A 25,786-nucleotide genomic window follows, 5' to 3' on the forward strand; every position below is an offset into this window, starting at 1 on the left:
TGAATGTTTTAATGTGTTAATATGTTAAAATATGAGTTAAGTTTTTTGTACATGGAAGAATATATGTATTTTCACGCATTCTTTAATTATAATAAATAAGTCTTTAAACCTAAAATAATGAATTAACTTTAAAATCTCTAACTAAATATAAACCTAACACACTAAGAACGATTTGCGGAATTTTTTTATAAATGAAGTAAAAGAGAAGTATGAGTTGTCTCTGATGTATCTATGTGACTTTGACTAATTTTCAGAAAATTGGCAGCCATTTTTAAAAAATATTTTTTTATTATTTGATTAAGCAAAAAAAAACTATCTTTAAGACTTTATCTTGAATGTTAAAATATAAATATTATACAATTTTTTATTTATTTGTCATTTGAGATTTAAAATTTTTTAAAAATATTTTATAGTTAATAAAATATATTTCATAAAAATAATATTTATTAGTAGATATAAATAGTGTATATATAAAAGAGTATGAAAAATGTTTACGAATATATTAACTTGCAACATGTGACTGGCTACACATTAGTGTTGACCGTGTTTAACCGAGAAATGCAATCAGATCATTTTATGAAGTAAGTTTATGTTTATTCTACATTATCATGTTATTAGGATATTTAAACACACTAAATATTACTTTTTATTTATTTGGCTGAGGTAAGCAAGCTTTGTGAGAAAAAAAAATGCTCGAAACTTTTTGAAGTTTCAAGTTTTATCTTTTTATTATTAGATCTTCATAATTGTTTATTTTAATTATTATTTTTACTTTTATTTTTTTGTTTTGTGAATTGTATTTCTAATTATGTTCATTAAATTTTAAAATTGTTTGGATTTTATTCTGCATTTTTTTTTTGTATACTTGTATTGTAACTTCATTAAATATTTTTATGAAGGATAAATTTCTTACTTGGTTACATATTATTAACTTAAAATATTATTAAATTGATAAGCATTTTTATTATTGAAGTTTATTATTGATTACAACAGTTTTTTTATTGAAAGACCTCCAGAATGTAAAGACTGGTGCTACTGTGAATGAAAAGTATAAACAGCTACAAAAAGTGAATATGTTACATTATATAAGAAATGAACTAAAGTTTTCACAAATTTTCTATTTTTACAGATTTAAATGTTTTGTATTAATAATTTTTCATACAACTGTTGGTGTATATCTTTGCAAACTGTGTTTCTCTCATTTATATTCATTAATATCCATTTATATGTTACATGTTCAAAAACAAAAACAATTTGTAATTTGTTTTTCAAAGTTAATAAACATGTGATAAAAGGTATCAGATATACTTTGTATGTGGTTATAGTAATATGATACAAGGTATCAGATTACTATAACCTCATACAAATTTATACATACTTATTAAAAACCATGTTGTTTGTGTTAAGGTTATCTAAGTAAAGCCACGATATCCAAGCAGGGATCCGTAGTCCCAAAAGGGCTCTGGATTTGTATGTCACAAAAAGATTACTTCAAGTGTTGTGAATTTCAAAATAGGTATCACAGATGTAATGACTGGCAAGGCTGCTCAGTTTTATGGTTTTTTATTAAAAAATTTGTGCTGGCAAACATTAAAATAAATGCACAAGCAACAAATTCTTTTGTTTGCATTTTATTTCTTAAAATCATTTTGCATTTTGATTATATCTCGATTTTAGAAATCATATTTGTTAAAATTAATTTATTTATTTTTTTAGACTTTATTTTAGATTTTACTTATATCATTTTAAGATATTTTCATATAACTTTCATAAAAAAGATAAGGTATTCAAAATATGAAAATAATTTATTTATATTAGTTTTTATAAATATTACCTGTTATAAAAATAACAATAAGATGAAACATTAATGTTATTTTTTTTATTTTTTTTAATAAATTTAGGTGTAGATGTATATAGTAGTTCTATTGGTTTAAGATTAAGTTATTATATTAGTTTAAGTATAAACTATTCTATTGGTTTAAGATTAAGTTAAGGTTAGCTATTCAATCCGCAACATATCTAAAGCTAGGCTGTTCAACAAGCTATGCAAATTACAGTGTGTGTAAACTTATGAAATAGAATTTGCAAATTGAATTGAAATAGAACATGTATGATAAATTAATAGGACAGTAGTAATTTTTGTTTTTTAGGTATTGGGAGACAGTACTTGATGACTTACTTTCCTGCAACGAAATCAAAAAAACCTTCAACTACAAACCAATTTAAAATAGTTTTCATAGCAGCATTTTCTGAGAAGAATTTTCCCTTTATTTTATTTACTAATTAAATTACTTATATTTCATAATTTCTTTAAATTATTTTTGGAGATTGTTTAATTTTGGTGTTTTACAAAATTTTAAGTTTAAAAAATTATTTTACATATAGATTTTTAGTTTTTTAATAATTAATTTTTATTTTAAGTACAATTATAATTGGAGTGTCCAATTTTTGTAATGTTTTTTCTGCAAATATTGATTAGATATTATGTTATCAATTTGAAAGTATAATCTCAAGATATAACTAAAACAATGGTAGGATGAGGTAGATAAACATACGCTTTGTTTTCTTATAAATCAGGGATGACCAAATAGCAGTTGGCGAGCCGCATGCGGCTCTTCAAACGTCATTGTGGCTCTTTTCAAAAGTTTTATTGATTTACTGATAATAAAAACTTGAATTATACATAGCCGGAAGACATATTGTTTGAAAAATGGATATAGCAAAAGGTGACAATAAAGCACTTCACAATAAAAGTAAGAAAAAAAAATTGAAGATGAGAACAGATCATATCATGGTGATTGGACAGCAAAATACGCATTTATTGAAAAAGAAAATAAACCTATGTGTTTAATTTGCAATACTGAACTAGCTCATAATAAGACATGTAATGTTAAACGTCACTATGAAACAAAACATGTTTTTCTGAAGAATACCCAATAAATTCATGTCACAGAAAGAATAAAATCGAGTTGCTTAAGACAATATTTAAAAATCAATAAATGAATATTTCATCTTCCAGCAAAGAATCAAGTATTACAACAGAAGCAAGTTTTATTATAGCTTGAAAAAATTGCAAAAAGTAAACATCCTTACACCGATGGAGAGTTTGTCAAACAAAATCTTTTTGATGTGATCTCAGTTTTAGATCCTAATAATAGCAAAATTCAAAGGTTAATTTCAAATGTTTCTGTTTCTCTAAATGACTTAAAAAATTGTGAAAAATTCAGTTTAGCATTGGATGAATGAACAGATATTCAAGATAAACCTCAAATGGCAGTATTTGTTAGATATGTAATATCAGATGTACTTGAGAAAGAAGAGTTGCTAGATTCAGTAGAGCTAAAAGACACAACTCGTGGAATTGATTTAAAGGAAGCCCTTGACACTGTTCTGGTGAAAGCCAATGCTCCTAAGGACAATCTTGTTAGTGTTGCTACAGATGGTGCAACAGTAGTGGTTGGAAAAAACATTGATCTTATGGGTTTACTAAATAGTGATCCTACATATCCAGAGTTTATCCCAATTCATTGTGTGATTCATCGAGAATATTTAGCAGCAAAACATTTTAATTTTCCAATTGTTTTTAAATCAGTGCTGGAGATTGTAAATTATATTTAATCTAATACAAAAAATCAGACAGTTTAAAAGTTTCATTAGTGAATTGGATCTTGCTGACAAACCAAGTGACTTGTCGTTTTACTGTGCTGTAAGGTGGTTTTCAAGTACTGACTTTTTTTGTAGGTTTATAGAACTATTAGAACCAATTAAATGTTTTTTGCTTGAAAAGCAGAAGACATTTAGGGCTGTCCATTAATTATGTCAACTAATTAGGGGAAGAGGGTCAAAAATTGTTGATAAGGAAGAGGGGGAGGTCAAGATAAGTTGACTTTAACAATGTTAATTTTTAAAATGAATTTAATTACTCAAAAGAAGGAAAATTAAGCAGCGTTTGAAGTCACTGATGCTGAAGGTTGATTGAGTTCACACTCAATCAACCTTCAGCATTTTAATAAAGCTATTTATATTCCTACTTTTACTACTTAAAGCTATTTATATTCCTTACTTTTAAAAAAATTGTGTTGCGCTTTAAAAAAAACCCAACACATACAGAACTAATTAACTCACACGAGATGTTTAATTGTAACATTATGATGTGTATTACACAGTGCAAACGAAAAAAGTTTACGCAAGTTCATAGCCTACATATTATTTAAACGTTTATTCCAGGGGTTAGCAACCTGAGTCTCGCAAGCCTAATGTGGTTCTTTCGATGTCAAGATGCGGCTCTTCAGATTCATGCACAAATATTAGTACAATTTTAAAATAAAGATGTTGGAAGCCCTTTAAAAACTGAAAAATTGAAAAATTTGGTCTTTCCGTCTCAAAAGGTTGCCAACCCCGTGTATATGCAATTTGTTAAATGCATTTTTTGTTATACTAGATTCTATTAGAAATAATTGGCTCTCACCAAGAAATTGGATTAGGTCTAAAGTTAAAGCGAGGATTGACACATTCACGGATTGTGACTCTGCACTGTACATAAATTATGATAAATATTAAACACTGTCATCGAAGCTAAGTTATTTGGGGGAGAGGAGAAAGTCATTGAATGTTGACGTAATTTTATAGGTCTTTGAAGGGTCGTGGGACGTCAAAGCGAAAGAACGTTAGAGCGAAAAGTTTTAAAGCGAAAGAACGTTAAAGCGAAAAGTTTAAAAGCGAAAGCCGGGAAATCGAGTATCGTGATAACTCAGCAACAACAACAACAATGTTATTATTGAGATAATTTTTTGTCATTTTGTTATTATTTCAATGTTATATTATAGATTATTTGGCGTTTGAATTTTATTTTATTTAAGTTGTTTATATTTTTTATTTATTAGTTATCGTTTAGAATTATTTATATATTTGTTATTCTAGCTGAGATTTATAGTTACAGTTAGAGTTTATTAGATTAAATAAATAAAAAAAATTATTGCGTATAGTTTAGAATTATTTATTTATTCGGTATTCTAGCTGAGAGTAATAGTTACAGTGCGACAAAAAGGTATAAAATCTTCCAAACAAACATTTGACATACTAATTTTAGAGACTGTTGATGTCTACAGGTGTGACGGTGTAGTGCATTAGTATATTCCGTTCGGTCGACTGATATGGCTTAGTTATGTTTTCGTCCATTTTTAAATCGGGTGAATAGAAAGCTAAACATACTCACTTCTTGCACTTATGGGCTAGCACATCAGAGCCAGACGTAAGACCTACAGAATGGATTTCAATTAATCGAATGCATACATTAGTGACCGTAAGCCACAAGCCACCACTCTTAGTCAAAAGAGCTACGACCCCTTGCTGGTGTTAAATGGTGTACTATAAAATAAGATTTTAGATCCAAGCACATAGTGTGTGAGCACGTCGGATCAGCGAGCGCTAATCCGACGTGCATTGTTGAGCTTCCAAATGAACATATACGTGAGTTTCAGCGTAGTCATTAGGTTACTGAACGCCGTAATCACATCCAACAGGATAGCCTAATGTCCTTTTTTTTCGTTGTGATGTATATTGGAAAAAGTTGGGGTTTACCAGCCACAAAGAATATATTTTTAATTGTTTATGCGACACAACGATCGCAAAAAGTGACAAACGAAGCGGTCCAGTTACTTAGACCTGGAAAATATGAAAATAGAACCAGATTGTAGATGATGTCATAAGGTAAGATCATGAATGAATGTTAAGACTATTTTGTTGGAGGAAAAATTTTTTTAGGACTCAGGAGAGGTCATCCTAGGCAAATGATAAAACAATGGCCTATGAGTAAACAAGTTTATATAAATCTGCTGGTGTATTAATGGCTACCATGAATAAAAATATCATGCACTACAAAATAATAAAATAAAATAAGTAGATACTAAATGGTAAGTAAAATGGTAACAAATAATGGTTTGGGCAATATAAAAAGAAAAAACAATGTATACGCCTCCTTCAAAGTTCGAATTCTTTGAATCTTCAGTTTTTGACGCAGAGCGCTAACCACCATGCTATAGTAGCGATATGTAAATCTAAAAAAATATGTTTATAAATGTGGTATTATTGATGTTCTTAACATTAGTAAAAAATTGGAAACTGATAACTACCTGCGTATTAGCAAAGTATTTAAATATCGTGAATATAACAAATATATAATAAAAAGCTCACAAAGCGCTAAAATTCATGAGTACACGAGGTACAAAGAAAACTTTTTCATTTAATTTATTGTTTTACATTACGGTATTATTAGCGATTAAAATCAGATTTACTAACTTTGATTTTTGATGCTAAATTTGCGGCAGAGTTAACAAACGCAAGGTTAAACGACTTAGCAGTTTAAGATTCATTATTAACTTTGCAGCCATTTATAATGAGTTTTTTCGGAAGACTTTTACATTTAGTATCTTTTTTTTAATTTCTTATGACGTCTTTAATTATGCCCCTTGTTTTTTGTGAATTTTTTAAAAATTTTATTAATTAGTTTTTTGTTGTTGTTGATGATGATTTTATGATACCCGGTGTTATCCAAGGGTTTTAAAATGTTTTTTCTTTAATAAGTTTTATAACTTTCAGAAATGCTTTATTATAGTGGTTTTGAAATATCTGTTGAAACTGTTATAAGTTTTATCAATATCTTTAGTGTTCAGGACAGGTTCCCAATTTGTGGAAGATAAATGACTTTTAATATGAACGAAGTAAGCGTCGTAAATTATTCGTATAATAATTTTTACTTTTTCGGGAATTTTATTAATTTTTTGTTTTGTCAATGTTAAAAGGACTGGGAAGTTATCTGAGTTTTCTGGTACAAATATTCCAGTTTTAATATTATCTTATATATATCTTTTGTAACTCTAGTTGGTTTATTATGGAAGCTCGTCAAACAAATATCTTTCAAATAGAGAAAAATATATTTTAAATACAGAAATATATTTTAAATCGCAAAATATATTTTAAATCCAAAAATGTATATTTTAAAACCCAAAATATATTTTAAACCCAGAAATATATATTTTAAATCGCAAAATATATTTTAAATCCGGAAATATATTTTAAATCCAGAAATATTTTTCAAATCGCAAAGTTTGTTTAAAATCTAGAAATATAATCGCGATATTTTCATATTGTCAAGTCCTAAAATTTATAAAGATGGCGTCATACTGTGCCTCGTGCAATCTTAATCTAGAGAATTTTATTCAGGTTAGATTTATATGTAGGTTTAATAATAAGGTCAAAATATTATGAGGCTAAGGTCAAGTTTTACTTGACAAATAAACAGGCTAAAATGTTGCTCGGCCAAGGAGTTAATTTTTGTGTTAAAAGTTTTAACAGGATTAACAACTCTGTTTTATGTATCAATAGTGTTGCCACTTTGTTTATTCTAAAATTGTTCAATTAGTTTATTCTTTATATCTAATCATTTTATCGTGAGGTAATATTTTAAAAAGAGAAACACTATTTTGTTTTCTAAAACTCTAACTCTAAAAAGAACAATTTAACAATTATAATCAATTATAATCTGCAATTAGTTAAGATAATAATAATGCATTTAGAAGTATAGTTTTTTTCATTACAAGATTTTTTTTTTTTTTTAGAAGCTTTAAAATTAATTAAAATTAAGTTCTTTACTGGCAATGATTTGGTAGGCTATGTACTATCATATCATGTGGCATTCTTAGTGTTGCAGATGGCATGGTAAACACTATAGGCTATCTATTTGCAGCATCTATTGTGAATGGTGGTCCTGCACCTTTTTTTTTGTTCCCTTGGGTTTATGAATTTATGGTGAATGGCATATCAGCTGCAGTAAGTGTTGTCCAAAGACTCTAGATGAATCTTTAAATTTAAAAAAGTATTTTTGATAAGGTGAAATACTTCATTTTGTTTGGTATTTCTGTGACAAATAAAAGTATATATAAATTATAAATAAAGTCTAACTGATTTTAATTGTAAATAGAATAGAACTAATAAATAATATATAACTTTATATTGAATTAATATAATTTTTTTTTAGATTTTGTTTGCAACTACAGATGACTGTTTAAGTAATCTGTTTTGTACAGAAGAAAGAATGAATGTCCTTAAAATTATTGGGTATAGAAGTGATCCAAGAAAATCGACTCTTGATGATAAGCATACTCTTTTAGAGTAAGTTAACAGTTACAATATGAATAAGTCAATTAGATTCACCAAAGATGATTTTATACATTTGTTAAATCCACAAATTAGCGAATCCAGAGGGAACAAAAAATCATTTAAAATTTCTACATACAAAGCTTTTCTTGATGTTGTTGACTATAGCCTCAATACTGGTATTGCCATTTTTTACTGATTATTTTATTATAAAACTCTTAAATACAAATGAGTAGATAATGTGTTTTTATTATCTAGAATTGGCGGATCCTTCATCAAATGATACTTTGCAGTTTTTGACTGGCTCGCCGTCCATTCCCGCATTAGGGCTTCCAAAAGATATTTCTATAGTTTTTGTTCAAGGATGTCCGTTAACAAAAAATGGAAAAGATTGCAAATGCTTACCAACAGTTAGTACTTGCGATATACAGTTAAATCTGCCAGTTCATACAGATACGAGAACGCTATGAAATAAGCATATATGTATATGTATATATATATATATATATATATATATATATATATATATATATATATATATATATATATATATATATATATATATATATATATATATATATATATATATATATATATATATATATATATATATATATATATATATATAATACTATATTTAAATAGCTTGTTGGCGTACCTTAATATATTTATAGCTAAAAGCGCAAGATTATATTGCTTGATAAATAATTGTGTTTTAAATTGTTCTTTCATTCCAGTTTTCGGCGGCATTTTTAGTCCTTTTTCGTTTATTACATCTTTAAAGTAGTTAGCAAGTTGCACTTGTTCAAAATTTCGAAGGCTTCAGCGTGAGTATCTCTTTGACTAAGTATACCAGAAAGAATGTCGTCGTTAATATTTACTCCATATTGCTGATAGCCTTAGAGCTCAGGTAAATAAAACAATTCGTCTCGTATTCCGTGGATATTCGCCTGTCGGGATTTTCTAATATTGTGGGAATTCCGTTCCTCTTTCATTTTATCGAGCTTAAATTGTATTAATTCAGAGTAACTAAACCAAACGCATTCCTTCTGGAAACGATCCCCAAGTCTTAAATCATCATTAAACACCATTCTTTTAAAAAATTCAATAAAAGATGTTGTATAAGTCCTTTTAAAGTTCTACCACAGATTTTCAATTCTTTGGTTAGACTGCAAACTGCCGTACTTGTGTGCATTGATATCATTATGTACAAAAGAGTGTATTTATGAAATAATACCATTTTTTGTGCCGCAATCAGTTCTTAGAGTATCTGGACACACTTTTAATTCTTTCAATGCATTAAGGTAAAAATGAGCTGGAATAATTGGATCATTATTTGTACGGCAAAGTTTTAACCAAATTATTTTACGAGAAAACCCATCTATGCATCCATGAATACGGAAACTATACAGCTTTAATTTTTTGTAGTCATCAACATGCCACACAAAATTTGGACCTAGGGAACTATAAACTTTTCGTTTTAGTTTGTAATGTTTTCTATTTTTGGATTGCTCAGGGTTAATTTGTCTGAGAATGTTCATGAAATCATCTCTGTTGACGGAAATACCGTAACTTATGCGTAATGTGTGCCAAATACCGCGGTAACCTTTAATTCCGGAAAAAGTTTGCTATTATGCTACGGATTGAAGTGTTTTCAAATAATCTGTTTTTTCTTTTCAAACCCATTGTATTTAAATGAATTTTTTAATGTACTAACACTAATATGAAAATCATGGTAGCGACTTAACAGTAAAACAATTTTTTTGTATTGCATTCCTTTGTGAAAGTAATGCCTAATCAATTATTCAGTGTAGTTTTATTTTGAATTAATGTGTCTTCCTCTGATCGTCTCCTTCGTTCCCCGCACCTAGGACAAAAAAAACTCAGTACTGAATAATTATTTTCTTCCACAACAAAAAAATAAGTTGAGAAGCATTTTATCATTTGATCGTTTCTAATTGTTTATTTACTAAAACTGTTTTTTGTTTGTTGATATCACTGATCTCATAATAAAATATAACAAAGTATATAAAGTTATATTTTGAAATCAGTGGTTGATATTATCAGTTTTTTGTTTTTCAAAGTATTATATGAAAGTATTATATTCAAAATATATATTTCTAGATTTGTTTGATGAGCTTTCTCGGCTTCCATAGTTTATTTATAGTTAGAATAAAACTACTTTGATATACAGTATTGAAAAATTTTCTAACGTTTTTATTTACGTCACATTTCTCAGAAATTTCTTTGTTTGTGCAGTTGACTTTCGATATCTTGACTACTCGATATCTCGAACTTCAATTTCGGGCCCTAGCACACTTGTTTGAGCCAAATCCTCTCAGTATCTCAAACTCTTGATATCTTAAACTTTTTTCCCCTGAAAGTTTGAGATATCGATTGTCAATTGTAATTTTAATTACAAACGAAGACGTTTTATTTAGACCACCTTCCGGCAATATAAAAACATTTCTTAAACAGTTTAAAAAATTAAAACTTTTAAATTGTTTGAGAAATGTTTTTATATTGCTGGAAGGTGGTCTATATAAAACGTTCACAATTACAACAAAATCGGAGGCCTAGGCCATATGGCCCATGTAGCTCTCCCTCTTATTTTTTCAAAATGCATTTTTTAAACATAAAATAAACATCAAAATAATAATTCTAAATTTTTAATGACTTAAATAATTTAACTTAAGTTGACTCAATTTGAAAGTTGAAACTATTAAAGTTAAAATTGACTTAAGTTAAGAAATTAATTTCTTTTTTATATTTACAAATTTCAAAACCTCAATCTGATATTATAAAGATTACGCCATTTAATGATACAGTTAACCCTCCATCGGGGACGCTTAATCAAATTGATACAAGTCAATCATTTTTATCTCGAACGAGTTTTTGAGCTATGACTTAGTGTTCTGCTTTTTAGTGGCTTCAATTTTTCTTTTTTAGTTCTACTTCATCAAACAGGATTAAGTTTATTTTGAACTGTTTCTTATCATTTTGTTCAAATTGATACATTGCGCCGTTGTACGCTACGTTTAGTACGTTAACCTCTGTACGTTACATTTTGTAACTTTGAGATTAGTAATATTTTTTTGTTCGGGTAAATAATTTAAAAAAATTTTAGACATAATTCAATATATAAATTTGTATAAGTTTGATAGATGTATGAATTTATTATGTTTGCAAATTTCAATATTTTCCGGTAACATTAAAATGAAGAGAAATATTGATAGCGGTGCAAGTAAAAGGCGGCGGAGAAAAGAGTTGGCCGAAGAAGCATGCACCAACTCAAAGAAAATATATTCTTTTTTTAAAAAATTACAAAATACAGTTTAAATTGAATCAGCAAACCAATCTCAAAATGTGAGTGGCAGAGGTAACATTGAAAATGAAGTTGTTCCAATTGCAGAAGACCTCATTTCGAAACAACAACCATTGGGAAATTTGAATATTGTAAACCAGGAAAAAAATGAACCCGAAATCTCATTACAGAAAGATGGAAGTGCAAAAAAAATTCGAGATATGGAACCAGAGGCAACAGATCAGACTCATCAAGGTAATCCGGTCAGTTTTATTGACATTAAGATTATCAGCAAGATCAATTCTATTCAAGTGAACTCTTTTTTAAGATTACTTACTTTAAAGTTCCAAATAATATTGTTCAAGATTCTAATCATCATGCATTTCCCTATTGTTTAGTAAATAAAATTCTTGCAAATGGAAAAACATGCAAAAGAGATTGGTTGTGCTGGAGTATTGAAAAATAATCTTTGTAGTGCGCACCTTGTTTTCTTTTGAACAAAAATGCTGTAAGTGTATTATTTTCCTCTGGTTCTGCTGGATGGGACATTAGTAGAGTTTGGAGGAGATTGAAAGATCATATACTGTCGCACAAAAATTCAATTTTCACAACAGTTGAATTCAGTGCGAAGTGCTTTAAATTTAAATGAACTTGGGGTGCTACATTTAACAGCCAGGCTAAGATGGAACTTAACGCTATTCAAAAGTATATTTCCAAATTGAATGCATTTCGATGTCGTCTATCTGGATGAAGCTACTCACAATGATTTATCAGACAAATCTAATGATTGAGGCTCGCCATGCTCTTGATGTTGAAAGGGATAACATTGTAAATCTATTAAATGGCATTCAAAGGCTAGTAAGCAATTTGATAAGATTTTAACCGAGTCAAAAACACACAAAAAGCGCCACATCTGTGAGTGGCGGTCTGTCTAATTAATTGCATTTATTCTAAAAATTACAAATTTATGTGGTCCTGATCTATCTTAATACTTTAAGTGGCTTTACAACAACTTGCGTCGCGTTTTGCGTAAACTTTGCACAAATCGTCCTCATGGGTCCTCCAAATTATAACTGGCTCAGGCCTCTCCAAACCTCTGAAAGGACCTATATATATATTGAAAATTACCAAGTTATGTCAAAGGTTATTAAGTCAAGTTTTATATTTAAAACAGTTTAAAATTTTTTTTTCCACAACCAAGAGTTTAGTGTGCTTTTGAAAAAAAGTACAGTGAAGCAGAAAGTTTTTTGCTCAGGTAGTTCGTTACAGAATTTTGCTGATCTATTATATAAATGATGATGTCTTAGAATACAGTTTGGAAAATACTCATGCCATATTTTAAAATGGTAATTACAAGACAATGAGTTTATAAATATAGGTAGATATCTAACTATATCAATACGATGATTAACTATATCAATACGATGTATTAGTTTAAAGATTTGGATTAAATTGCATCGAAGGTGCCGAAACTCAAGTAATGGTAGATTTATTCTTCTTAGCTTTTCCCAGTATTTTTCGCAGAAGAAAAGCTAAACTAAAAGCGGTTTCTTGATGACAAGACTTCATTAAGACTTACATCTTCTGTAAGTTTCCCGTGTTCTTTAACATCGTTATTTTTTTATATTTATTATTTGTGCCAAATTTATTATTTGTACTGAAAAAAGTTTCTATTATATGTACAATACTTTACTTTATACATTGTAAACAAACCAGTTTATATTTATGATCAAGTATTTGTAAAGTTTTAATAAAAAAAGAAAAAAAAGAAAACATATCTCAAGCTGTAAGCCCATTTTGTTGCTTTGCGTTAAGCAGATTCGAACAAGGCTATATCAGTTTTTAAATAAGGAGCCCAAATAAACACTCAATATTCAAGTTGTGGTCTTATAAACAATTTGTATAACTTTTCAGTTATATAAAGTGTTAGTCAGATTTTAAAAGTAAATGTCTTTTTTAGCATACCAAGAATTTCGAAAGATTTAGAGACTAGTTACGGATACAACATTTTTTGGTGTGTGAGATTTAAACTTTATATGGTCATAATTTTTGAAAGCTAAGAAATAATGCTATGAAACTTATTGATGAATATAAGTCTAGTTGAGAATAGTACAAAAGATATTTTATCCACTTGTAGCCCCTCACGTATGGCTATATTTGAGGACTTTTTTGTTCCCAGCCTCCAATTATTGCAATTATTTGCAAAGCATCATTATTTGACATAAGTGTAAACATACAAATGTTTAGAGTTTGCTCCATGTCTGGAAGTTAGCTATCTCAAACACCAAAAAATGCTGAATTCTTCGCTGTTAGAGACCACTGCTTGATTATGTGTGCTCCACTTGAGATTTGAAGTAAAAATGACCCCCAAATCACGCTCTTTAGTAGAGCTTCTTAAGCATAGATTTATTTCTTGGTTACTTTGCATAAAGTAATTATAATGAGGGTTGGCTTGACCGTAATGAATAACACAGCATTTTGAAATATTTAACTTAAGTAACCAAATGCTTGACCATTGGTATACCAACCGTAGACAATCCTGCAGATCAACAAAATTATTCTGCGAAAAGGTTTTAGAAAAAGTTTTAGTATCATTGGCAAATATCTCAGAAGTCAGGGTGAATATCTCAGAGTACAAAAATATCTCAGAAGTCAAGGCCAAGAATAGAAACTTGAGGAACACCACTGAGAACATCAACCCATACAGAATTGGTATTGTTAATTGTAACGTGCAATTTTTCTGCCTACTTAAAAAGATTTAATCTATTGAGGGAGTATGCCGTTTATTCCAAAAGATCTTATTCTAAACATAAGTCTTTTGTGAGTTACAGAACCAAAAGCTTTGGCGAAATGAAAATAAATTACATTAATAAACTTGTAAGAAGCATCTATAAAAGACAAACTAATATCAAAGTCTCTATTAGATCTGTTACTTTGTAATTTATTTAAGGCTCATTATTCTTCCATTTAGTAGAACAGTTTATATGCCAGGCAAAAATTTTTTTGCTCGGATAAGGTTTTTAATAAGTGGAGTAACACAAGGATCATACTTTTTCTTTGTTTTATCAATATTAGGAATAAAATATTTGCAAACAGTGCGGTAATTTAAAAGAGATAATAATTGAATCCTTTTGAGATTATTTAAGGAGCAACTACCCTCAAATTTTAAAACTACGCATATAAAGTAACTTTCTCTTTATTCACATAGGAAATATTATACTGGCATTAAAAATACCAAAAAGTACATAAAATGGTAGCTCGTTCCTATGGTCACCAAAAAAAATAGCTGAAAATACCACAAAAACTGTGTTTACCCCGTAAAAAAATAAAGACTTGTGAGTAAAGGAGTGTAATATCTAAATTTGATATATGAACGAAGCAGATTTTTGAATAAATATTTTTTTTCCATAACAGGCTACAGACAAATTAGGTTTTTAAAAAAAGGTCAAAATGCAAAGAAAAAAACTTAATAACTCAAAATCATATTAGAAATTCTACTCTGATCATATCATAAATATTGGCAAAATGAACAACCCCTGAAAAATTCATCATGATAGCATATATACTTTTCAAGATTTTTTTACAGGCGTATTTAAAAAGCAAATTCTCAGAAAACGCAAAACAAAAAACAAAATCATAAATTATTGTTCATTTCATAAATATATTTTTAAAAAAATTACTTTTTAATAGATTATTTTTAAAACTGCCAGATTCATAATATTCTTTGGACATTTTTATTGACTTTTGGTGATCATTCCTTGACAATCGCTGAGGTCGTAACAACTTTCGTTTAATCTTAAAACTTTCACTCAATTTAAATGATGATATATTTATTCGTTTTTTGTTTATGAGTCTGCAACCAGCTAAAGTAAAATGTCCTGGTTTCATATTTAGTTTTTCATAAACTAAAATTACAGACTTCATACCAATGTTATAATTTGCAACAGCATCGTACACTCTAAACTCTAAACTGGTTAAACCAACATAATTACTTTTTGGTAATCTTTCCTATATTAAATTATTAAAACTCTCATTACAATTCTGGGTTTTGCCATGCAGACACTTTACTAATTCAGAATCTTTATTTAAATCAGTATATATTGGCTTGATTTTGTGCATAATATCAACAGGAATTCCTGGTCCAGGTTTGTATACGGAAGAAGACTTAGCTTTATTAATGTTGAATTTGCACCAACTATCGCCTCCAGTAGGGCAGTAAATGTGATAGTTATTTTTCTTAGAAGAAGCTACATGGAAAAGGCTAGCTAATACTGCTTTTTTCATTTTATTCAAATCATTTTGTATTGCTCCGGATAGCTACACCAAAAAAAAATTATGCAAGCAATTAATAACTGCATTGGTTTGTCAACCACGACCATCTAGACCCTTAACACTTTTTTTAACTTGCATAAGCAAGTACCAACTCGTTTTTGGTAATGTCCTACACACTCCAACTTTTTTACTTCATGTTTGGGTATATATCTTTGATAAAAAGATGGGATTTACTATCCCCATCACCAAGAAATTTAGCATATCTTAACTTTTGCTTTTCAATGGAACGTTTAAAAATTCTCACTGCACCAACAGATTCCATACCACCAGCTGTACCTTGATAATTGTACAAGCAAATATGTTTGTTTTTCCAATTAGCATATGCATCAGGATTTGATTTGCTTAATTTTTCCTTCATACAGCATGCTTTATATGACTTATTCTTAGGTTCAGCATCAATTATTTTTCCATTATTTATTAAAATTGCAATAAAAACACCATTCATTGACTGATATCCGCGTTTCTGCCACAATCCATGATATGATACACCAACATCAACAATATCCTCACCAGTTGCATTTTCTTTTATTTCATTTGCAGCATCTGACATTGTCTCGTTTGCGACACTTTTCACAACGTTTTTTTTTTCTTTTTTTTTGGGTGTCATGGGTTTTGGCATATTTATGAGCTGAGTAAACTTTTCAATTCCAGTATGACCATGTCCTAATACTCTAATTGCATATATTGTCCTGTTGTTAATATCGAAACGTTTATCACAATTATCTGATGTATAAAATTTATGCTTATAATTACAAGATAGTGTAGTACACTTCAACGATGCTAGACCTTTCTTTTTTTCATGGTGATCACCTAGGTACAGTTTTCACATTAAAGACACATTAACAATGAAAGAACTTTAGATAAAATTTCAGTGTCAATAGTTCTGTAACCACTAATTTTTTTAATGTTTTCACTTGGCACATTTGAAATGAATTTAACTTTCTTACCAGATGCGCCTAAAATATTACTGTCATTTAACTCACATTACATGCATTTTTATTTTTCTGCACACTCTTCTTTTTTTGTGGTAGTTTATTCTCTGCTTTACTCTATCATTCATTTTTGTGTTTCTAATAACATCCAAATCATCCAAAGGATTTTATTATATTTCTTTGTTTTTGCTGTGGGATAAATTAGCTTTGATAACGTCATAAAATCGCAATTGTAAATGGCCTATATTTAAATATAATAAGGAACAGAATATTATTTAGCAAAGAAGATATAAATCAAAACATATATTTGAAACAGTACTCCAGGATAAGTTCACCAACAAAATATTCACCCCATAGCAACGCGTTGCTATGCAAGTATTTTCCACTTAGGTTCAAAAAAACATAAATTAAACAAAAACTTATGAAGAAATCTATTTTTTTTTTTGCAGATTCAAAATTCGACATAAAATTTTGGTCAACAATTATTAGAAAAAAAAAATCCAATTTTTGAAAAAATTTGAGGGAAGTTGCCCCTTGAAGAAATGGGTTAAAATATTAGGTTTAAAAGTTTTTTAGAAGAAAAGAACTTTTTAAAATGAAAAAACTTATGCTGAAAGAAAAAGTTCAAACTTTAGAAAAATACTGGTTAGAAATTCGCTTCTGAAAGGTTAAATTTTTTACCAAACAAAAAAAATGAAAAAAGCTTTTCTGTAAAATCCATTCTCAGGAACAAAAAACAATGAAAATTAAAACTTTTTATATCAACAAACTCTTGATACAAGTCATAAAGAACGTTGCTGGATCTTTCCGCTTAGGCTGGCATATAAAAAGGTTCTTTTGAAGAATTTGATTTTCATTAGTTTGCATTAAAACTTTTTAGAAAGATTTTTTTTTTCAGAATAAATCAACACAACTGTTAGATAATTTGAAGAATATATTTAGTCACACATACAAAAAATAAAGTAAAACAAAGAAAAATCACTTCTTTATCTGATATAATAAAGTGACAAATTCTCATATTTTATTAAATGCTCTAAATATATTAAATCTAATTTGCAAAACATAAAATAAATAGTTTTTTCTAATTCTTTCATTCACTTTATATCAACACATAAATTAGTAAAAGATAAAATAAAAAATGTCTTGCTTATGCTCCTCTTTTAAATAAAATAAAAAATTAAATCTAATAAAAGAAGTTAGTTTTTTTATTTATGAAAGAATGTGTGTGTTGAGATCTTTTATTCTTTTAAAATTTATTGAACTGAAGAAAATATATGTCAAAAAATAAATAAAAAATCAATTTTAGCAAAAAAAAGTCAATACGAGAGAAAAAAAAAATTAAATAATAATAAAAAAATTCAGCCACTTTTAAAACTGTAAATATTATTTAATAATATCTTTTAATCTATTATTTTCTTTCTAAATATATTTCAAAAAACTCTGAAGAAAAAATCTACACGAAAAACTGCGTTAAATACAATTTGTATAGCGCTGTAATCTATTTTACAAAAAAAGCAAATACTAACAAAGGAACCAAAATATAAGAAATTCGCTTATTATGAATTGCAATTCGAATTCTAACAAATAAACCACTCAGAAAAAATTTCATTTTTAGAAACGGATTTTAATTTTAATACGTCGATAGAAATTTTTGAATAAAAAGAAAGAAACAAAAAATAATGCAATGCATATACGCAACGTGCGAACGCGTTTATTTTTAACTACAAACAAAATTCAAAAAATAAAAATAAAGATAAAAAAATACTAAAAATTCCAATTTTTGCCACGGAAATGCTTTTTATATTGAAATGATGTAGAAAATATAAATATAATTAAATAAGTCGCAAAAAAATCAATAAATTCATTCGAAAAAAAAATCTTCGTAAAAATGACGTGCATTAAAGTACGATAAAATATCGCTAACAATATTTGAAATGTACAACTTATGAACAAGAGGACATCCTAGCAGAAATCTCGGTTAAATTAAATCTGTTTTTTTTCTTCTGGCTATCCTTTTGATAACAGTTGTGCATTCCTTTCTTTATATATATTAAAAAATGGGCGTCATAAAACTATGCTTATATATTACAAAAAAAGTTTTCATAAATTCTTTACTATACTTTTATAATAATGAGGGAAAATTGAAACCGAAAAAGTTTTTATATATATATATATATATCTATTTGTTATATATAGATATCTATCTGTTTATTTTAAAGCAAATAAATCTATGCTCTATTGAATACTTCAAACAAAATTTGAAGTTTTATAAAGAAAATCATAAGGTAAACTTTATAAAAAAAACATTATTAAAGTAAATCAAAAGGAAAAACCATCCAAAATTGCTTTCTTGAGAATTCTTCGTCGATTCTTCGTTATTTGCAATGTATGAATTTTTAAGAGCTAACAAAAAAAAAGTTGCTTTATTTTAAAACACACAAGCTTCCTAAAATTTCTTTTTTTTCTCACATCATTCTGAAACTATAGACTTATTACAACAATACTTTGTGCTAATGACAATAAAAAATTATTTGTTTAACTTAATCTTACAAAATGAAAAATCATAATTATAAAGATTTAAATAAATAACTAAAGCAAAATACTAAAAAAGCCAAGTGATTAGTGAGAATTGTGTCACTCTAACAGAAGTCTGATCAAATGACACCAAGCAAAAGAATAATATTATTTAAATAGAACATTTTTATATATAAAAATAGTGTTATTAATATTTTTTGTATATTAGAATATATAAAAAATATTAATAACAATAATAATAAAATACTTATAATTATAAATTAATTATATAACTTTATATAATATAAGTTATAAAATACTAATAGCAATAACTGTTGATGAAACAACGACAGTTTATAAACCAAATTTTAATTAACTGTTCATGTGTCAAATTTTAATGCTATCATCAATTTGATGGTAATAATTAACCTAATAATAAACCAGCTTTTAGAAAAATAAAAGTTTATTTTAAATGTTTATTTTTGGCAATATTGGAATTTATAAGAAAAATATATATAAGAAAAAGACTCGCAAAAATAATTTTGGAATATCTTGTAGTTGCTGAGATATCTAAACGTAAATTTTCAATCAAAACAGGATTTTGAAACTTAAGTCCGCCGTTTTGAATTTGTTATATAGACATTATATCTAAAGCATATCAATATTTATTTATTTAAAACATATCAATATTTATTTATTTAAAACATATCAATATTTAAAAATAAAAGTTTATAATCTTATTCTTTTTGAAACGAAGAAGTCATAAACTAAAATTAAAAATGGTTTATCATTATAAAATTAAATAAAATAATTAATTTCATTTTATAATGCAACCTTTACTTTTAGCTGTTGAATGCACAGTGTGTAATAAAATGTATTTGTATTGTGTGTATTACACACAATACAAATACATTTTATTAATTCTGGTAAATGAAATTAATTTCATTTTTATGTTTAGACAAAATAATAAATACTACTTAAAAAGTTAAAATGACCAACAATAAATGTTATATTGGAGCTTTGCTGAACCTTGATTGTTATAAAACTTTGTTCACCCAAATAGTTCACTGATGAAGAAAAAGAAAAACTAATAGCTCGGAGATGTAAAATAACTGAAATAGTTCTATTTGTTTTCATCACGATGTGACATGTGACATTATTACATATTATGAAACCTCACTAAGTTATAGTAAACAAAAGATAAAAGGTTTAAAACTCTTGCTAAGTGCTCAATTATAAATTGTTTGAAAATTTCTAATAATTTCAATTGATTGCTCAATAAACAAGTAATGCAAAAAATGGACAAATCAAGATTTATTTTGTGAAGTAGTTACGGAAAATGTTTCCTAAAAATTTTCCAAACAGAAACAAATATACAAACCTTTTAGACAATATAACAAACAACAAAATATTGCATTTAAAACAATGGTTAAAAAAGTATGTAAACTGAAGCGCATCAAGTGTGGATTAAGTCTCTCAAATACATCAAAGTTCAAAGTTGATTGTTTCTGCAATCAACTTTTGTGTCAGGTAACATTTATATTATCAAGAAAAAGCAGTGGAATCATCCCCAATTTAGATTTAGTATTGCTGATGCTCTTTTTTTGCAAAATAAGTTCAAGTCGAATCAGTAGACTCTTAAAGCGAAAATTGTTAAAAGATGATTTAAAAGATTCAAGAAGAAGAAGAGTTACAGTAATTCCAGCACCAAAATCAGTTTTAAAACTTGATGTTGTCTATCAATTAATTTAATAAAAAACCCCCCGGAAAAAACAACAACAAAAAAAACAAACAGATGTAGATTATGGAAAAGCGGGGTTTTGTGTACTGCTTGAATTAATTGTGTAGTAAATTAAAAAAACAGTTTTTATAATTTTCATCAGTTTGATATAACATATTTTATGTATTTTATATTTTGACTCTCCACTTATCTTCACTAAAAATAAAGATATTTGCAAAATTTAAAAAAGTTTTTAATTTTTAGTGTTGGAAATTATAAAAATTATTCATATGATTGCTTTAATAAGATATTTCAGTTCAAACAAAATCTAACCATAAAAATCAAACATTTTTTTGGAAATAAGGTTCTTAGCATGAAAGATTTAAAACGGCAATTTAGAAACAAAGAGAGCTATTTTGTTGGAAATTTTCAGCTAATTTCAAAAACAGTTTTAGATTTTCATAATCTTACTCTGTTGAAAACATATGACGAAAATAAGATTTTCTTTAGTTTTCACTTTTATACTGGACACAATAAACTTACACTATAATCTTTTTTTTTTTTTTTTTTGTTATTCACTTTCTCAAGGCCGAGAAGACCATTACAGATGAGGAGGCTACTTAATAGTGGTTATAACCCTCTCTCAACTCTATAACTCCGAAATACGAACTTTGACGAACATGGCCGCTGCGCGGAGAAACAAGTTGAGCGCGGTACTACCAGGGACGTGGTGGGGATTGAACTCCAAACCTCTCGCTTATGAAGCGAGCGCTTTACCATTACATCACTACCGCATATATAATCAATTAAAAGTTCATAAGTTAATCTGTTTATTATTTTTTCACTCTAATTGAATTTTTTCATTATGTTAAAATTAATTTATTTTATTATTTTTTCACACTGACCGAATTTTTTTACTTGAAATTTTTAAGTTTTCACACTTTCATATTAATTAGTTTTGTACTTTTGCACTTATACTGTTGAAGTTAAAGTGCAAAAGTACACAAAGTAACCACAAAAGTGCTTCGTTTCATCAATTTCAAAAATCTGTAACTGAATTGAATTTACTAAATTTATAATGGCAAAAAAATTAAACAAATGAGAAGCCTTACACTGAGGAGACAATAAAAAACGAATTGAATAAGATTGAAAATGGCAAGTTAGGCTGAAGAGGCACAGTACAATTCTACCGCATACCAAAATCAATGTTATCCGACCAAAAATCAAATAAGGCACTATAGTAGTTGGTAGTGGCAACACAACAAAATTGAGCCCTTTTATCGAGTTAACCTTAGTTCACCTTCTTCAGATGCTTGGTGATCAGGACTTTGGTAGACGAATAGATCAAGTTCAAAGTTTAGTGGGAGACTATTCAATCAAAAATGGAACGCCTGGTCGCAAATGGTACAAAGAATTTATGAGTCAATGGCACTTAGAACTAAGCGAAAGACAGATACAAACATCGCATCTTTGAGAGCAGGGTCATGCACACCAGAAATTATTGCCCGTTATTTTGATGTTTTGAAAAAACATTTTGATTTAGCAAAAATAGGGTTTAGTAAAGCTATGTGGAACTGTGATGAAACTGGTTTCACTGGTGACAAAGGCGATGTGAAAGTAATTATCAGAAAAAGTGTCCACTAGTATTGACTGGAAATAAAGAAAAAATAAACTACACTGTTCTTAATTGTGTTAATGCTGACGAATTCCTTCTACTGCCTTTTGTTCCTTCTACCGCCTTTTGTTGTTTACAAATAATTGACTCTATAATGTTGTTTACAATAAATTGACTCTATAATGATTGGATTAAAGGAGGCCCACCAAACACACTTTACACAACATCACCATCTGGTTGGATGGAAAGTAATCAATTTTTGCAGTGGCTTGATGAAATGTTTATTCCTCACATTCAAAAAATTAGTGGTCAACATATTTTACTTTTCGATGGCCACAGCACACACGTATTATTAAGTGTAGCCTTAAAGTATAAAGAAAACAATTTAACACTAATTTGCATTCCCACCCATTTATCTCACATTCTGCAGCCTCTAGATGTTGGTGTATTTTGCCATGATAAAGATGTTTGGAGTGATATTTTAAAAAAATTTTGTGTTGAAAGTGGTTATAGTAATTTGTCTAAAAAAAAGTTCTTAAGTCTCCTTGCATAGTTGTATAGAAGCAACAAACTTACATTCGTACTCAAATTATTGCTGGTTTTGAAAACACTGGGCTCTTTCCATTAAATCAAGACAACATTGACAAATCAAAGTTACAAATTCGTCAAACTTTTAATAATGCCTTAATAACATCATCAGCCATTACAAAACCATCACGCAGCCCAAGTTCTTTGCCTTGAACTGCTCAACAAACACAAACCTTAATTCGGCCTGCAACTCCAACTTCATTTTAAACTTTAAATTTAACTTCTCAAGAAGAATCGGTGACTTGTGTAAAAATCAGTCTTAAAAGAGCTCTCTTGAAGCAATTTCAATTCCAAAATGCATACAAGCATCCTGCAAAAAAAGCCAGAAATGTTAGAACAGTGGCTGGTCAACCTTTTACAGAAGAAGCATGGTTTAACAAGTTAAGAAAAGAAGATGCAAAGCTATTAAAACGAACATATATTGAAATTGTTGCAGCAGAAGTAGAAACTCCTGCCAAGAAAGCCAAAAAAAAAAGTACAAAAAGTGCCCAAAGTTTTTCGAAAATGAAACGCCAGAAATGCAAGTTTTATGGAAAACTTGTAAAAAAATCTGGTTGCAGTTTGTGGCTTTGTGAACCTTGTCTCCCAAAAAGATATATAAAATTGCGAAGAATTCAATTGCATGAAAAGTTGCAGAACCTAGTTTATAAATTTTTTATTTTTATTTTAACCTCAAGCTTACTTAATTTTTTTTTATTTATTTTTTTCTAATTCTTTCTGCTTGTATTATTATTATGTGTATATTTTAACAAAAAAATAAAAATATTAAGTTTATCAATTTATCTATGTTTTTTTCATGTAATTCGGAACAATTTTCCGAAAAGCAGAAACTTTAAAAAAAAAAAAATCATATTTCGCATAGAAACTTGAAATTAAAATTTTTCTTTTTTACACTACATAATAATAAACAACTTTAATAAACAACTATATTCCAGAGAATAAACAACTATATTCCAGAGAATAAACAACTATATTCCAAAGAAAAAACAACTATATTCCAGAGAATAAACAACTATATTCCAGAGAATAAACAACTATATTCCAGAGAATAAACAACTATATTCCAAAGAAAAAACAACTATATTCCAGAGAATAAACAACTATATTCCAGAGAATAAACAACTATATTCCAGAGAATAAACAACTATATTCCAAAGAAAAAACAACTATATTCCAGAGAATAAACAACTATATTCCAGAGAATAAACAACTATATTCCAGAGAATAAACAACTATATTCCAGAGAATAAACAACTATATTCCAGAGAATAAACAACTATATTCCAGAGAATAAACAACTATATTCCAGAGAATAAACAACTATATTCCAGAGAATAAACAACTATATTCCAGAGAATTAACAACTATATTCCAGAGAATAAACAACTATATTCCAGAGAATAAACAACTATATTCCAGAGAATAAACAACTATATTCCAGAGAATAAACAACTATATTCCAGAGAATAAACAACTATATTCCAGAGAATAAACAACTATATTCCAGAGAATAAACAACTATATTCCAGAGAATAAACAACTATATTCCGGAGAATAAACAACTATATTCCAGAGAAGAAAAAATCCTACAAATTCTCAATGTTAAAAAAGTTATTTAGCTTTTTGTGAAGAGTGTTCGGTTTGCAATACTTTTACTCTAATTAATGTTTTGATTTGAATGATATTTTTAATGATGATTTTAACTATTTAGTTCATACAAATTTAAAAATATTACCATATACAGTGGCTAATTAAATTTGATAAAAAAATCCATTAATTAATGTTTTAAAAATCATAAAAAATAGTTTTAAATTGTATTAATTCAAATTGTTTATATTGCAACTGATGGCACAGGCATCGATTGCAATATAAATAATTTGATTAATAACAATTGCAAGTGCATTTTTGCATGAACTAATATTTTTCAAAAATAAAACCAAAAGTTCTACACATTAATACAATTTAAAACTATTTTTCATGATTTTTAAAACATTAATTAATAGATTTTTTTAAATAAATTTTAATTATTTAATTAGCCACTGTATATGGTAATATTTTTAAATTTGTATGAACTAAATATTTGTTTTGGAACAAAAATATTAGACAAATAGACATACTTATTAAAACATTTCTCGACATGGCTTCGAAATGCTTCTGTATCGTGGTAGCGTGCACTGCATTTACCACATTGAAAGCCTGCTGAAATTCTTGTTCCGTTGTCATGATTTTCTCTATCTTCTTTAATAACAAAGTCAGATTGATTAGACACAGGAGTTGCTGTGCGACTACCACCTATGTTATTCAGATCATCACTGCAGGTTGACCATGTATCAATACCTAATTTTGCAAAAAAGGGAGTTCATCAAAATATTTCACCTAATGCTATTTTAAAATAAACAGTAATAAAATACACAAAAGAATACCTTGAAAATTTTTAAGTGAGTTTAACCTATCAGATTGCCCACCATATGGACTATTAATTCGATTGGGGTGAATTGGATACTGATTATCATTTAGTTGCCAGTTGAAGGTAGATGGCATTCTTACTAAATTGTTACTATTTAAGTTTTCACCATTAAAAATAACTGGCAATGTAGGAGCATGCTGAGACCAGATGTTGTTTACAT

At 27.9% G+C, this 25,786-nt stretch overlaps 2 protein-coding genes and 1 long non-coding RNA gene across 5 annotated transcripts in view; 2 read left to right on the top strand and 1 right to left on the bottom strand.

The window, feature by feature from the left end:
* Positions 1–445: 445 nt before the first annotated feature.
* LOC136079771 (uncharacterized) lies at positions 446–2,385 on the top strand. Its single transcript, XR_010638205.1, has 2 exons — positions 446–581; positions 2,151–2,385. It is a non-coding gene; the product is annotated as an uncharacterized LOC136079771 (long non-coding RNA).
* A 325-nt stretch (positions 2,386–2,710) lies between these two features.
* LOC136079366 (general transcription factor II-I repeat domain-containing protein 2-like) lies at positions 2,711–4,543 on the top strand. Its single transcript, XM_065795101.1, has 3 exons — positions 2,711–2,753; positions 3,251–3,603; positions 4,442–4,543. Exons 1-3 carry the CDS (start codon positions 2,711–2,713, stop codon positions 4,541–4,543), a joined length of 498 nt encoding a protein of 165 aa, XP_065651173.1.
* A 13,095-nt stretch (positions 4,544–17,638) lies between these two features.
* Positions 17,639–25,786, bottom strand: part of LOC101237148 (leucine-rich repeat-containing protein 45) — a 34,076-nt gene continuing 25,928 nt past the window's right edge. For all 3 annotated transcript variants that reach the window (XM_065796145.1, XM_065796144.1, XM_065796143.1), the window contains 3 exons: positions 25,583–25,786; positions 25,277–25,496; positions 17,639–19,125 (listed from right to left, as the gene is read on the bottom strand). The exon at positions 25,583–25,786 is cut by the window's right edge and continues 22 nt beyond it. In XM_065796145.1, the coding sequence (XP_065652217.1) occupies positions 19,119–19,125; positions 25,277–25,496; positions 25,583–25,786 (431 nt within the window). In that variant the 3' untranslated portion in view covers positions 17,639–19,118. The remainder of the gene's footprint in view (positions 19,126–25,276; positions 25,497–25,582) is intronic.

This window comes from Hydra vulgaris, chromosome 04 (assembly GCF_038396675.1).
Source record: "Hydra vulgaris chromosome 04, alternate assembly HydraT2T_AEP".
NCBI lineage: Eukaryota > Metazoa > Cnidaria > Hydrozoa > Anthoathecata > Hydridae > Hydra > Hydra vulgaris.